Source organism: Electrophorus electricus, chromosome 21, assembly GCF_013358815.1.
Source record: "Electrophorus electricus isolate fEleEle1 chromosome 21, fEleEle1.pri, whole genome shotgun sequence".
NCBI lineage: Eukaryota > Metazoa > Chordata > Actinopteri > Gymnotiformes > Gymnotidae > Electrophorus > Electrophorus electricus.
The window spans coordinates 5,386,336-5,403,198 of record NC_049555.1 but is presented as its reverse complement, the minus strand read 5'-3'; the positions used below and the strand labels follow the sequence as shown (position 1 = coordinate 5,403,198).

At 41.3% G+C, this 16,863-nt stretch overlaps 1 protein-coding gene across 1 annotated transcript in view; it reads right to left on the bottom strand.

The window, feature by feature from the left end:
• Nucleotides 1-4,729: 4,729 nt before the first annotated feature.
• The window catches only part of LOC118240429 (B-cell receptor CD22-like), a 17,259-nt gene continuing 5,125 nt past the window's right edge, over nucleotides 4,730-16,863 (bottom strand). Inside the window, exons 4-10 of the mRNA XM_035520759.1 lie at nucleotides 15,415-15,765; nucleotides 15,102-15,320; nucleotides 14,161-14,400; nucleotides 13,915-13,996; nucleotides 13,159-13,207; nucleotides 12,793-12,992; nucleotides 4,730-6,075 (exon numbers count right to left, since the gene is read on the bottom strand). Of these exons, the coding sequence (XP_035376652.1) occupies nucleotides 6,033-6,075; nucleotides 12,793-12,992; nucleotides 13,159-13,207; nucleotides 13,915-13,996; nucleotides 14,161-14,400; nucleotides 15,102-15,320; nucleotides 15,415-15,765 (1,184 nt within the window). The 3' untranslated portion in view covers nucleotides 4,730-6,032. The remainder of the gene's footprint in view (nucleotides 6,076-12,792; nucleotides 12,993-13,158; nucleotides 13,208-13,914; nucleotides 13,997-14,160; nucleotides 14,401-15,101; nucleotides 15,321-15,414; nucleotides 15,766-16,863) is intronic.

Sequence of the window (16,863 nt, the reverse complement as noted above, 5' to 3'; positions counted from 1 at the left end):
TTACTCCTTATCATAAGTGTAAAATTCCAGATATACTATATCTGTACTTAATCTGATGTTGTATTTTAATGAAATTGTTTATATCACTGATGCAGTTTTAGAATAACATTTATTTAAAAAAATTGCTATTTCAATTGAAATGTAGTTTATAAATTTTTATAAAAAACACTTGTAGCTACACTGTACCTCTGATGTGTTACTAAATGTGTTGTGTCTCAAATGTGACTTATTAGAGATATCGAATAGATGAATAGCTTTAGTCTATTCATTAGTAATATTAGCTGATAAGCGTTTACACCACAGGCACCTATCAAACCCTTACAGGTCTCTACTAAACCCATACAGGCACCTATCAAGCCCTTACAGGCCTCGACCAAACCCATACAGGCCTCTACTAAACCCATACAGGCACCTACCAAACCCTTACAGGCCTCTACCAAACTCATACTGGCACCTATCAAATCCAAACAGTCCTCTATCAAACCAATATAGGCCTCTACTAAACCCATACAGGCACCTACCAAACCCTTACAGGCCTCTACCAAAGCCTTACAGGCACCTACCAAACCCTTATAAGTCTATACCAAACCCTTATAGGTCTCTACCAAAGCCTTATAGGCCTCTACCAAACCCTTACTCATTCCTACCTAACTGTCACCAAGCCTTTGACCAAAGTCCTTCCCAAAATCTTCTTGTACTAAACCCATAGTGGGTTGAACCAGGCCTGTTGGAGCCAGGAAGTGTTAACCCAGATGTCTGAGATCTTCAGTCCGTCACCTGGCAACTCCAGCGTGTAATCCGCCATTCCTGTCCCATCGGCCCTGAAGAGACTCAGTGATCTGTGCACGATGTGCTCTATTTCCTGTCACACCATAAATCAGTATTAGGAGCCAGAATTATGTAAACATGAAACTGTGAGATTTACAGTGCAGGAATGGGTATTAAACACAGCTCACAGAGGTCGTGGGAAAATCATACACCTGTAAACATTATACAGACATGCACACATGGACAAGCCTCCTATTAGTTTACTAACTTAGATGTAATTCTGTACGTGTGCTTGAACACACACACACACACACACACACAGTGTTGTCATCTGAGTACATTGTAAATTGTTTTTTTCTTTCAGGATATCTTGCTTTACTCATTACCCCCCCCCCCCCTTTCTCAAACTCTCTCACCAGCATGAACTCCAGTTCTCTTGCTCTGTTCTTAGACCACTTCATCTCAAATAGATCTCGCCCTCATAGCCGACAACCTGATCCTGCAGGGGTGCAAGCAGAATATTGGAATAGTGGGTTTATTATCTGTGAGTAGTATAAGTGCGTGTTGTAGGACATAGGAGGCATCCTCTGAAAGCTTTAAAGTGAAGCCTTTGCACGTGCTTAGTTTGCTACTCACCTCGTTCAGTTTCAGCTTCAGAGGGCATTCGGGATGTCAAATAATGGTGAATCTACCACTCACTATAGCTAGCTAGCTAACAAAGTACAGAAAGCCTGCGCAGTGCTGTTCCAAAGTTTCTCCGCATCAACAATAAACAGTTAGCTTACTGGCCAAACTGACCTATTTTGCCTACATATTTAAGAGTGCCTACATATTGTTCTATCAATATAATTTAAGGACTAATTAAATAAATGAAATATACTATGTTTTATTTTTCTTGAATGATTTCTGTTAAAATAAGATGTAACATTATTGGTGGAATTATACAAAAAATGTTTACACAGCCTGTTGTTGGCCTCCTCAATCTGAAGCAACAGCACAAGCAGCAGCTTCTTCACGTCACCTTTTCATCCACAGGGGGGTGATATCAGGTTATATTACTAATTAAGTAAACTGTCTGCCTCTTATATAGAATTGACAGACTTCATTAAGAAAGATGAGCTAAGAAGCATCAGTTAGAGCTATGTAGAAGAGACTATTCTTTGTACTTTCAGCTGTCTTAGATGGCGAAGATTTCAATTAATTGAGATACTCAGTTACTGTAAATTAACTTTTCATTTGAAATTAATCCCACAGATGTAATTTGACCTGGCCCTCATCCATAACTAAGAAACTGCCACATTTATGTGTATACAATAATAATATTTTGCCATTAAAATGAAAATATGCCATCATTGCCGTTGTTATTTATAACATTTTTCTTGAGAGTGTTACATTTTGTGCTTAACCACAGGGATTAATTTTCATGCCAAAGATGAAAGTACTTTTTGATTTGGTGAGTGTGTGTGTGTGTGTGTCTGAACTTGGATGTCTGATCACTTTTACTAGATATATCCATAAATCCAGTAAACAGGTCATTTGCATTTATATTTACATTTATGGTATTTAGCAGACACTCTTATCCAGATCGACTTACAAAAGTGCTTTGTCATTTACCCCTAGAATACATCCTAGCCAGTAGAGTAGATTAAAGTCCAATATACCAATAAACTAGCATACTGAACTAGAATAGAAATATAGGGATCAGTGCTAATGCCTAGAAGTACAAAATACATGAGTTCTATCTCAGACAATGACTCTGCTGTCCAGACAGCAAGTGGAAGTTCATTCCACCATCTGGGAGCCAGGACAGAAAATAGACTCCATGCTTGTCTTCCATGAGATTGGAAGTTTGATTTTTCAAGCCGATCCGTACTTCAGGTTTAAAGTATTCGTGTTACGGATCGGGATTTGACCATTGACCTCATGTATGGAGGGGCTGGTCCATTTTTGGCTCTTCTGGCGAGCATCAAGGTTTTAAATCTGATGTGTGCAGCTACTGGAAGCCAAGGTCATGCTAGAGAGAGAGAGAGAGGTGTAAGACGAGCTGCAGGTATTTTTTTGGCAGTGGTGGCGGTTCGGGCGTTTTGGTGGAGAAATGCGGTAAACAGATGTTGCTCATACTTTATATGAATAAACTATACTGGAAACATCCTCCTGTGTCTAAAACCTGAACAATGTAGATGAAATAAATACAATGGTTGAAATAGGACAGTCTGGACACTGAAGAAGAAACCTTATACAACCTTATACACATAAACAAGAATGTGCAATTTGTTATATGATATACTGGAAGAAAACTTTGAAAGCCAATAATGTGTGGTAAGCCAAGCAGACCAAGTGCAAGGAAGACCTGGTTAACTGTAGAGATATTCAAGCCTGGTTAACTGTAGAAATATTCAAGCTTCAGTGTTAGACAGCAAATATTCAGTTGGCCAAGTTTGCCCTGCAATTTACAAATTTTGTAGGCTTACATTACCTAGTATGCAATCATTGCTTCATTAAATCAAAATGGAAAAAGAAATCCAAATTCATAATTTTTTTTAACAAGTCCACATATAAAGTACAGACTGCAAGGATGAGTAAGTCCAAACTGATGGCATGAGTTCTGCTTGAGGCAGTGCATGCAGAAAAACTGCTACTGGCACATCCATCATTTTTGAGGTAATTAATATTGCTATTCTAAGACAGACATCTTTTATTTTTAAATCCCATAAATGGGAACCGCTCCGTATTCTGTGCGATTATTTAAACTTGGATCCTAAAAACATCCATCAGATAAAAATAAACAGCCCAGCAAATACATGGCAAATACACAGTGGTGAGTATGAGAAGCTCAATAAATCACTAATAATAATAACACTTATACTAATAATAGGCAAAAGCAAAAAGTGCAGCTATAAAAAAATCAAATTATACTTTCACAGTCAGTGTCCATAAACCTTCTTAAAGCCATTTTGTAGAGTTTGCTTTTTGCATGAACTGCTTGTGTTTTTCCTTCAAAGATTAACACATGGATATGCTGAGATATGCCAACACATTGCACTTTAAATTTACTATTACACAATTAATCATTAGAAATTATTAATGCAAATGCAAATGCATAAGAATGTGTGTTAATGACTGCTAGACAGAGGAACAAGCTGTCCACAGCTGTGGAACAGAAGAGTGATTTCCTTGGTAGCGGTAGCTTCAGTTGAGAAGGGTCAAGGTACAATTGCAGCTATATTATGAGACATATTAGTCAAAGTCAAATTTATTTATATAGCGCTTGTTGCAATAGTTGTTGTCACAATGCACCTTAACAAAAGTCTGGGTCCAAGCCCCCAGTGAGCAAGCCAAGGGCAACAGTGGCAAGGAAAAACTCCCTAGAGCACGAGGAAGAATCTTTGAAAGGAACTAAGACTCAGAGGGGGGCCCATCCTCCTCTGACCGATAACAGACACTACAATAGTAACAATATAAACAGTAAAGAGTGAAGTAAGTAGTGAGTGAGAGAGAGAAAATAAATAAATAAGAAAAATAAAGAAATGAGCAATCAATTTCTAGACCAGTTTTCTAGAAGTCCAAGTCTGATCCCGACGGCATGCGCGTGTCCGAAACCCATCCCGCATGAGAACATCCATCAAGCGCAACGGAGAAGTAGTTGGCTGGTGTGGAGGTGTGGTGGGCTACAGCAGGGGGCGTCAGGGGGTGGTGGGAGGAACCATGGCAGCTGAGACGGGTTGAGGCTCAGTAACAACATGAGATTTAGGGGTTGGTGTATCTCGGCAGAACGAGAGAATAGATTATTAGGCATGTCCAGGTATGAGGTAAATTAGGGAACTATAATGTGCAAAGATGGACTCTGGCGGTCCATCATGTAAGTACCTTTTGATAGATAATCAGATGCTGAGATGCGCTTCCTTTTACATGAATGCAGGTGTTTTCTGTAGTCAGGAAGTCAGCCGCCACGTTTGCTCTTAGTCTGGGCTCTGGTAGTCTCATTTTGACTAAAATTGCTAAATATTTGGCTAAAGTTCTTAACAGTAACTCAGATGTTAGGAGTGACGACTAATTGTCTGGAGGAAACATCATCATGGCTTTGGGGCAAGCAACATGCTGGCGAACCAGATAAGGAGCCAACAAGAATAAAGAATGAATTCCACAAAAGTCATTTTTACAATTTTTAAATCATTTACTGAGTGCAAGAAGTGTGAAGCCTTTTGTGATAAATGTTACAGAAATATTTCAGGCATATTTGGCTTCGGTGCAAATACAGAGTAGACATGGAAAATATACTGTAATATAAACAAGCAAATGTTAAATCTTATCCATATGGGACACGCTCTGCACAATCAGCTTTGAGGGTCTTATCACATCGCTGCTGCCACCCAGTGAGTGGATCGTGCCATTACATCTGTGCTGAGTTCTGTTTCCAGGGCCGACTGGGTGAAAGGACGATTTAGATCTCTCGTTCTGAATTTAAAGTACAGTGTTCAGCTACCCAACAACTCTAAGTGGAACAGTCACATGTTGTACAGGATTCAAGAATGAAGGCTATTAGACCCCCTGCTCTGTGACCTGGGACCTGGGAATGTTACTCTGTGACCTGGGAATGCTGTGTTAAAAATATTTGTCTGAATAAATAATTAAAATTAAAACCTTCAAGGACATTCATTCTAGCCAGTCACCTCTCAAGATACCACATTGTACTAAAAACTAATCAATAAGAATGAAACAATGGTAGGGAAACATCATCATAATGTCATGGACAGTGAATTATGCAGTACTGTGTATGTACAGTGGTCACTGGACACTGGTCACTGCACTGCAGAGAACATCTTCATGTGTGGTAATATTACAAAGAGAACCGAGATTCTTGAATGCAGTGAAGTGAATTAAAGTCTGTCCTGTTACTGTGGGCTGGTGTATCATTATTATTCTACATGTCTATGACATGAAATACATGTTTATGACATGTTTGTATATGTATATAACATGCAGAGTTTCTAACCATCCTTCTTGCAGTAGTAAACAATCTGTGGCTAAATGTAATCAATGATACATAAAATAATGTCATAAACATTTTATAATGTGTATCTTGGTCCAGTTGGTAATAATACCCTGTCTGACTGATCCCTAAAATAAATCAAAATCACCAGCAAGATTTTAAATGTAGTTTGTACCAATTTCATATGTGTTTGGAGGAGAAGGTGGAAGACTGTTGGCACTTTTCTCATTTTCACGCAGGACTGGAGATTGATGGTTGGTGGAGGATTTTCTTCTCATGTTCTTGAGATTGTGCTGTAGATGTGGGTTTCGTCCTTGCTGCAAAATTTGAATACACAAAGAACATAATCTAAAATAAAAAATCATTTACTGTAACTCTTCAGGAAAATTATATTGTTTTTAACCTAATCTCTGTCTAGTGTGTGGTCGTTAGTGAATGGCCAATTAGCACAGATCATTTTAACTTGTTTCACTGTACTAAGAAAAGGACAAAGTTGCTTACAAAGTGGCTTGTAAACCTATGGGCAGTTACTGGGCAATTCAATCAGCATTTCTGTGAGGCACATTTTTGTGGAAAGTTTTTGTGGAATTCTCCAAACAGGTTTATTTAATAAGTTTTAAATGTTGATGCCTTTCCAGAGTGAAAAATGTGCAGTTATGGGTCAGTGTTAGGCTACTGCTAATTAAATCTAAGTGTAGATCTGCTTCAATGTGCATGAATACACAACTAAAACAAAACCTTGGTGAAAGCACAGTTAACTGCAACTGCTTCTTGCTGTGGGGCACGCTTCAAGGCTTAACAGGATGCAGAGAAGGGGCACGTTCAAACATACGTTTTTATTAACGCACAGACGACACATCTAACACTGCACAGCTGAGTAAACATCTTTCAAACACCAACAACACGTATTACAACACAGGAGACATATGCACACATACACACACAAGAGGATTACACCTAATACAGAACAGGTGGACCACACACACACACACACACAAGAGGATTACACCTAATACAGAACAGGTGGACCACACACACACACACACACACAAGAGGATTACACCTAATACAGAACAGGTGGACCACACACACACACACACACACAAGAGGATTACACCTAATACAGAACAGGTGGACCACACACACACACACACACACAAGAGGATTACACCTAATACAGAACAGGTGGACCACACACACACACACACACACAAGAGGATTACACCTAATACAGAACAGGTGGACCACACACACACACACACACACAAGAGGATTACACCTAATACAGAACAGGTGGACCACACACACACACACACACACAAGAGGATTACACCTAATACAGAACAGGTGGACCACACACACACACACACACACAAGAGGATTACACCTAATACAGAACAGGTGGACCACACACACACACACACACACAAGAGGATTACACCTAATACAGAACAGGTGGACCACACACACACACACACACACAAGAGGATTACACCTAATACAGAACAGGTGGACCACACACACACACACACACACAAGAGGATTACACCTAATACAGAACAGGTGGACCACACACACACACACACACACAAGAGGATTACACCTAATACAGAACAGGTGGACCACACACACACACACACACACAAGAGGATTACACCTAATACAGAACAGGTGGACCACACACACACACACACACACACAAGAGGATTACACCTAATACAGAACAGGTGGACCACACACACACACACACACACAAGAGGATTACACCTAATACAGAACAGGTGGACCACACACACACACACACACACACAAGAGGATTACACCTAATACAGAACAGGTGGACCACACACACACACACACACACACAAGAGGATTACACCTAATACAGAACAGGTGGACCACACACACACACACACACACACAAGAGGATTACACCTAATACAGAACAGGTGGACCACACACACACACACACACACACACAAGAGGATTACACCTAATACAGAACAGGTGGACCACACACACACACACACACACACACAAGAGGATTACACCTAATACAGAACAGGTGGACCACACACACACACACACACACACACAAGAGGATTACACCTAATACAGAACAGGTGGACCACACACGCACACACACACACACACAAGAGGATTACACCTAATACAGAACAGGTGGACCACACACACACACACACACACACACAAGAGGATTACACCTAATACAGAACAGGTGGACCACACACACACACACACACACACACACACAAGAGGATTACACCTAATACAGACACTCGTGGACCACACACACACACACACACACACACACAAGAGGATTACACCTAATACAGAACAGGTGGACCACACACACACACACACAAGAGGATTACACCTAATACAGAACAGGTGGACCACACACACACACACACACACACACACAAGAGGATTACACCTAATACAGAACAGGTGGACCACACACACACACACACACACACACACACAAGAGGATTACACCTAATACAGAACAGGTGGACCACACACACACACACACACACACACACAAGAGGATTACACCTAATACAGAACAGGTGGACCACACACACACACACACACACACACACAAGAGGATTACACCTAATACAGAACAGGTGGACCACACACACACACACACACACACACACAAGAGGATTACACCTAATACAGAACAGGTGGACCACACACACACACACACACACACACACACACAAGAGGATTACACCTAATACAGAACAGGTGGACCACACACACACACACACACACACACACACACACACACAAGAGGATTACACCTAATACAGAACAGGTGGACCACACACACACACACACACACACACACACAAGAGGATTACACCTAATACAGAACAGGTGGACCACACACACACACACACACACACACACAAGAGGATTACACCTAATACAGAACAGGTGGACCACACACACACACACACACACACACACAAGAGGATTACACCTAATACAGAACAGGTGGACCACACACACACACACACACACACACACAAGAGGATTACACCTAATACAGAACAGGTGGACCACACACACACACACACACACACACAAGAGGATTACACCTAATACAGAACAGGTGGACCACACACACACACACACACACACACACAAGAGGATTACACCTAATACAGAACAGGTGGACCACACACACACACACACACACACACACAAGAGGATTACACCTAATACAGAACAGGTGGACCACACACACACACACACACACACACACAAGAGGATTACACCTAATACAGAACAGGTGGACCACACACACACACACACACACACACACAAGAGGATTACACCTAATACAGAACAGGTGGACCACACACACACACACACACACACACACAAGAGGATTACACCTAATACAGAACAGGTGGACCACACACACACACACACACACACACACAAGAGGATTACACCTAATACAGAACAGGTGGACCACACACACACACACACACACACACACAAGAGGATTACACCTAATACAGAACAGGTGGACCACACACACACACACACACACACACACAAGAGGATTACACCTAATACAGAACAGGTGGACCACACACACACACACACACACACACACACACAAGAGGATTACACCTAATACAGAACAGGTGGACCACACACACACACACACACACACACAAGAGGATTACACCTAATACAGAACAGGTGGACCACACACACACACACACACACACACACAAGAGGATTACACCTAATACAGAACAGGTGGACCACACACACACACACACACACACACACAAGAGGATTACACCTAATACAGAACAGGTGGACCACACACACACACACACACACACACAAGAGGATTACACCTAATACAGAACAGGTGGACCACACACACACACACACACACACAAGAGGATTACACCTAATACAGAACAGGTGGACCACACACACACACACACACACACACAAGAGGATTACACCTAATACAGAACAGGTGGACCACACACACACACACACACACACACAAGAGGATTACACCTAATACAGAACAGGTGGACCACACACACACACACACACACACACAAGAGGATTACACCTAATACAGAACAGGTGGACCACACACACACACACACACACACACACACACAAGAGGATTACACCTAATACAGAACAGGTGGACCACACACACACACACACACACACACACACACAAGAGGATTACACCTAATACAGAACAGGTGGACCACACACACACACACACACACACACACACACACAAGAGGATTACACCTAATACAGAACAGGTGGACCACACACACACACACACACACACACACACACAAGAGGATTACACCTAATACAGAACAGGTGGACCACACACACACACACACACACACACACACCCACACACAAGAGGATTACACCTAATACAGAACAGGTGGACCACACACACACACACACACACACACACACACAAGAGGATTACACCTAATACAGAACAGGTGGACCACACACACACACACACACACACACAAGAGGATTACACCTAATACAGAACAGGTGGACCACACACACACACACACACACACACACAAGAGGATTACACCTAATACAGAACAGGTGGACCACACACACACACACACACACAAGAGGATTACACCTAATACAGAACAGGTGGACCACACACACACACACACACACACACACACACACAAGAGGATTACACCTAATACAGAACAGGTGGACCACACACACACACACACACACACACACACAAGAGGATTACACCTAATACAGAACAGGTGGACCACACACACACACACACACACACACACACAAGAGGATTACACCTAATACAGAACAGGTGGACCACACACACACACACACACACACACACACAAGAGGATTACACCTAATACAGAACAGGTGGACCACACACACACACACACACACACACAAGAGGATTACACCTAATACAGAACAGGTGGACCACACACACACACACACACACACACACAAGAGGATTACACCTAATACAGAACAGGTGGACCACACACACACACACACACACACACACACAAGAGGATTACACCTAATACAGAACAGGTGGACCACACACACACACACACACACACACACACAAGAGGATTACACCTAATACAGAACAGGTGGACCACACACACACACACACACACACACACACACAAGAGGATTACACCTAATACAGAACAGGTGGACCACACACACACACACACACACACACACACAAGAGGATTACACCTAATACAGAACAGGTGGACCACACACACACACACACACACACACACACACACACAAGAGGATTACACCTAATACAGAACAGGTGGACCACACACACACACACACACACACACACACACAAGAGGATTACACCTAATACAGAACAGGTGGACCACACACACACACACACACACACACACACACAAGAGGATTACACCTAATACAGAACAGGTGGACCACACACACACACACACACACACACACACAAGAGGATTACACCTAATACAGAACAGGTGGACCACACACACACACACACACACACACACACAAGAGGATTACACCTAATACAGAACAGGTGGACCACACACACACACACACACACACACACACAAGAGGATTACACCTAATACAGAACAGGTGGACCACACACACACACACACACACACAAGAGGATTACACCTAATACAGAACAGGTGGACCACACACACACACACACACACACACAAGAGGATTACACCTAATACAGAACAGGTGGACCACACACACACACACACACACACACAAGAGGATTACACCTAATACAGAACAGGTGGACCACACACACACACACACACACACACAAGAGGATTACACCTAATACAGAACAGGTGGACCACACACACACACAAGAGGATTACACCTAATACAGAACAGGTGGACCACACACACACACACACACACAAGAGGATTACACCTAATACAGAACAGGTGGACCACACACACACACACACACACACACACACACACACAAGAGGATTACACCTAATACAGAACAGGTGGACCACACACACACACACACACACACACAAGAGGATTACACCTAATACAGAACAGGTGGACCACACACACACACACACACACACACACACACACACACACACACACACACACACACACACACACACACACACGTTTGAAGATGGGGCGGGGCTGTAACGTGACAATAAAGATATTAATTTGAATGTTTTAGATGATTCATTACTGCCACTTCAGAGAGTTTGAGAGTTTATTAGTTATCTCCAAAGGACTACTCAAAATAAAGTGTGACCAAAATTAATGAATGCTATTTAAAGTTTATTTTTAATATAGTTCTATTTCTGGAAAAATTGTAACTAGTGGATGCATGTGTAAAGACAATAAAATCAAACCCAAGACTGAGTCTTTAGGTAAGCCATGTGTGATGGGAGTGGAGAGGAGTAAATCCTGTTTGAATAGCACAATCTTTTAGCTAAAAGGACAACTAGACATTTCCTTCCAAAAAGTGCAATTTTATGGTTTTGATACATTGAGAGACATTTTATTTAACAAACTGATGTTTCGAACAATTGTTTTACTGATGCATGCTTTCCAAAACAGTGAATTCTTCATCTTTGAGTTTACTTAACCTGTACACTGCAGTAATTATTTTTTTAATTTTTTAGGTCTTAACATGAAACCAAATTTTAAAATTGAATAAAGCATGTAAAATTTTAGGATTTAAAATAGTTGGCCAATAGGTATAAGCATTTTCTATAACTATTAAAATAGTTTTGGGCTCTGTCAAGATTTTTGGTTTTATTTATTTTTAGAGGGAGGGGTATCTCATCAGTATTAGTGTGCATTCATGTTTGTGTGAGTGCATGTGTATGTGTGAAGGTGTGTCTAAGTGTGACAGAAATATGGTTAACTGAACCATTTGCATTGCCTACCAGGCAGAGAAATTCACTCTGGCATACTCGACTTCTTCTTCTTGACTAAGAGCCATTGTTAGTTGGACAGTAGAGTATAGAGATATTTCCTGTGTGTGGCAGCGTGTGAAATTAATGTTGGAGTAGTGAACGTCGTCATTTGTGGGGTCAGAGGGTATGTCCAAGGCTGAAAAGTTATCATCTACAGGAGTAGAATCATGCTGAAAGAGAGAATTGGGACATGGTGATTAATGATTTATGTAATTAATAATCAAAATACAGGCTTAACTCTGTTACTTTGGTCATTGGACCCTTTATGGAAAACTTTGCAGGGATTTTGAGTTGGACTGAAATCTCAATCCTCTGTCGACTCTTCTTCAAACTCACTTTTGCGCTGGTCTCCTCACTCCTGCTGCTGACAGCTGTGGTTCGCCTCCTGGTGGTGAACCACAGTAATAACATCAACAGTTTCAATAGCTTCTGTGTTAATCAAACTCTAGTTAAAATGATTTGTTTTAAAACCTAGTTGACGTCACTGGCATGATAATTATGTGGTTTAAATCATATGTCACTGACGGACAGCAATTTACCTCCTTTGGTAGGTTAATACCCATCAATCCGATGTCATGGTGTTCTCAAGGCCTGAATACTTGGTCCTCTACTTTTTATTAATAATTCTCCACCTTGGCATCATTACTAGACAGCATGGTCTCCAGTTTCACTGCTGTATGCATTATATGCAATTTTCTGCTCATCCAGTCCTCTCATACAGGCTGCCTCCTCTCAGCCTAGTTGATTGCCTGACTGATATTTTCTTCCAACCACCAGCTTGCTGTCTGAGTGATGTAATTACTATGCCTTTGCAACTCTATTTTTCTCTTTTTTTAACAATTACAGAATAACATATCTCATGTTTTGAAATTTTATTGCATCTTCAATTTGTTCTTCTTGTTGTTGTTTTGTTTTGTTTTTTTACTTCAGTCTAATTGTCATTGTTTATTTTCTATGCTCTTTTGTACAGTGACCTGATGGTACTTTGTGACCCTATACTGTAAATATCAGAGTGAAGATTCTCTGGACTGGGCAGTAAGCAGCCTACGCATTGGCAGGGTGTGTAATATCAATGTGGCTTCAGCTTCTTACCTCATCCATAGACAGACAGCAACGAGAGTCAGAAACAAACCCACAGTGACTCCAGAAGCTGCGTATGTCCCAGCTGGGTTCCCTGCATCAGGAAGGAGAGGGCAGCATGTTACACAGACGTGTGAACAGTCACAGAAGTCTTGCTGTATGATCTCATCAAACTGACACTGGAAGTGCAGGATAGTTGTCTCACTTTCTTTAATCACCATGTAGACAATAAGGCAGTGAATTCAACCCAGACTGTACCTGAAGTAAATGACCATTCTGATGAGTTAGATGATCCAAATTGATTCTGCACCACACAGTAGAAACGTCCACTTGTTCCTGTAGCTATAGTTAAATTGGTGCCATTTCCTAACAGTAAGACATCACTTCCTGTCTTCTTGTACCAGGAGTAATTACTGATAGGGTTGGAGTCACTGTAGCACAGCAGTGTCACCGCGTCACCAGACACACGGTCAGTAACAGACGGGACTCTGGGAGGGTCTGAACAGGAGAGCAGGAATGAAAATTAATACACTTAATCTTTTTTTATTTTAAGTGTTCATGTTTGAAAGTAGCCAATATCAGTCAACTATAGAAATATTTACGAAAACAGTAACATTCAGTATATAACCTGAATGAACACAATAACTGTAAAAAGAATATTTGTAAGACTATCAGTCAAATGAATAAAACAGTTGCATAGCCACAGTGTAATGACTTAGCACTGAGTATAACAACATGGGTTTAAACATAAACCCAGTAGATTTAAATATTAAACGTGAATTATGGAAAAACATTTTAAAAACAAACAAAAAACAACAAAATAGACTCCAAAAATACCTTAAACACTGGCAACTTTTAAATTGAAATATGTCTAAAAATGCTGTAGTTGTCTTATGTCTTAGCCATATGTGACTCAGCATGAGTTCACTGTAATCTAGTAGAAGTTGCCAGTGACACAGAGTGAGTGCAGTTTAAAGTGAGGACAAGAGCAAGAGACAATGAGAACACAAACAAAACACACTGATGTAGTACTGCTGAACCAGCTAGCCAGTGCCCACAAATGTATAGAGCCCTCAACAGTGAAAGGTGCTTCCCAGCTACTTATAAACATGTAGGCAGAACCAGCAGCAAAAACAAACAAACAACACTCAAACAAACAAATGTTTTTTTCCAGAATCTAATAGATGTGAGGATCTTACAGACAGCAGGAGAGTGGAGCTCCTCATATCCTCTTACAGCACAGGAGTAGCTGCCTGCATCCTCACTACTGTCATACACATACAGTCCATTAGTGTTCTGGTTATATACAGGCTGTCCATTCCTGTACCAGATGTAGGTGGGGTTGTTGGGCAGCATGCAGGTGGAGCTGCAGATCAGGTGCTTTCGACTACTTCTGTCTGATACTGTAATCTTCAGATCTGCAAGTGATTATAAAAAATGTCTGGTGCTATTTTTAATCAAAAGACAATTATTATAGCTTACTAAACTTATTTTTAAATTATACAACATTACCTGTGACAGAGAGAGATACTCCAGGACGTCCAGTGTATTTCCCCGCAGTACTATCAGTGTGGAATCTGAACCTGTATGTGTGAGCGTCACTCTCTCTCAGGTGAGTGATTGTCATACTACAGTCATTCTGGGAGCTCTGTCTATACTGCACTCTCCCCTCATACTCCTCTTCCACTCTCACATCCACAGGTTCAATACCAACCTGCTGCTCTGTAATGAACCAGAATGATTCTGTCACTGTGTGTCCTCCAGGGTATTTATAAGAGCAGAAGAGATCAACAGATGAGCCTTTCAGAGCACACACATGTTTAGGAGTGTAAGTCACACCCCAACACTGTTTACCCAGAACACCTGGAACACAGAGAGAGTCACAGTCAGAACAACATTTAGGTAATACTGGCTGAATATTAATAATTAATGTTAGATTTGAATATTCATATTAGCTTTTAAACCAAAATAAATGCATAGGAAATATGCATACTGTCACGGGATGCTCCCCCCCCCCCCCAAACAAGTCATGTGATACGGCCTGCCGCATGCAGGGGGGTTCACCCATGTTTGTAACCACACCCCTGTGAAGGCACGCACCTGCATGGGGTTACGTGTTAATGTGTGTTTGTCTATTTAAACCCCCGTCAGTGCGTGCCTCACCGTTGGTCATTGTTTGTTCGCTGATGTATATAAGTGCGTATGTAGTCATTGTTGGATGTTACTATAGCCTGTGTTTATTTAGATGTATAAGTCATGTCTGTCGTTAATGTTGTGTGTGAGTGCCACTGTTCTACATGTTTAATGTTAATAAATGTTTCACACTGAGGGAGTCTGTGCGTCCTGCTCCACACCCACCGGTACTCGGGCCAGCAACAACGTTACACATACGATTTATCCATTATGTTTATATATTTTTTAGAAATGCCTGTTCTAGGTAAGTGTACAGACAGAGACTATAACCCATCTGTGGTGAAGCACAGTTGGTCTTAACCATCTTCATTATCAGTGGTTATTTTCTGACTGCAGAACCAGGTGGATGGTGAACCAGTCTCAACTCAGCAATGACAATGACACATGTAAACCAGTAACACAGCCATGTCTGATAAACATGTACAAACGCAGCACAATCATAACTACGTTTATGTCCATAGGTATTCAGTATTAATCTGATTAAGATCCAACTGCAAGACACGTTTGCTTAGTAAGTTCAGACTACGCTGCTGTGAGTGTAGATGGTACAGTGAAGGGACTGGTGTTTGCTCAGCTCTTGTAAATGGTTCTGTCCAGTTTCTTACATACACACTATTGTAAATGTAGTCAGTATCACTGCTCTGTTGAAACTGTTTCTGAGTGTTTCTGTGTGTATCAGTGACAGAGAATCAGGTGAATTATCTCATCATGAAATATCACACACTCTCATGTCAGATCTGACCAGACTGGATTGGAATGGATCAAGTG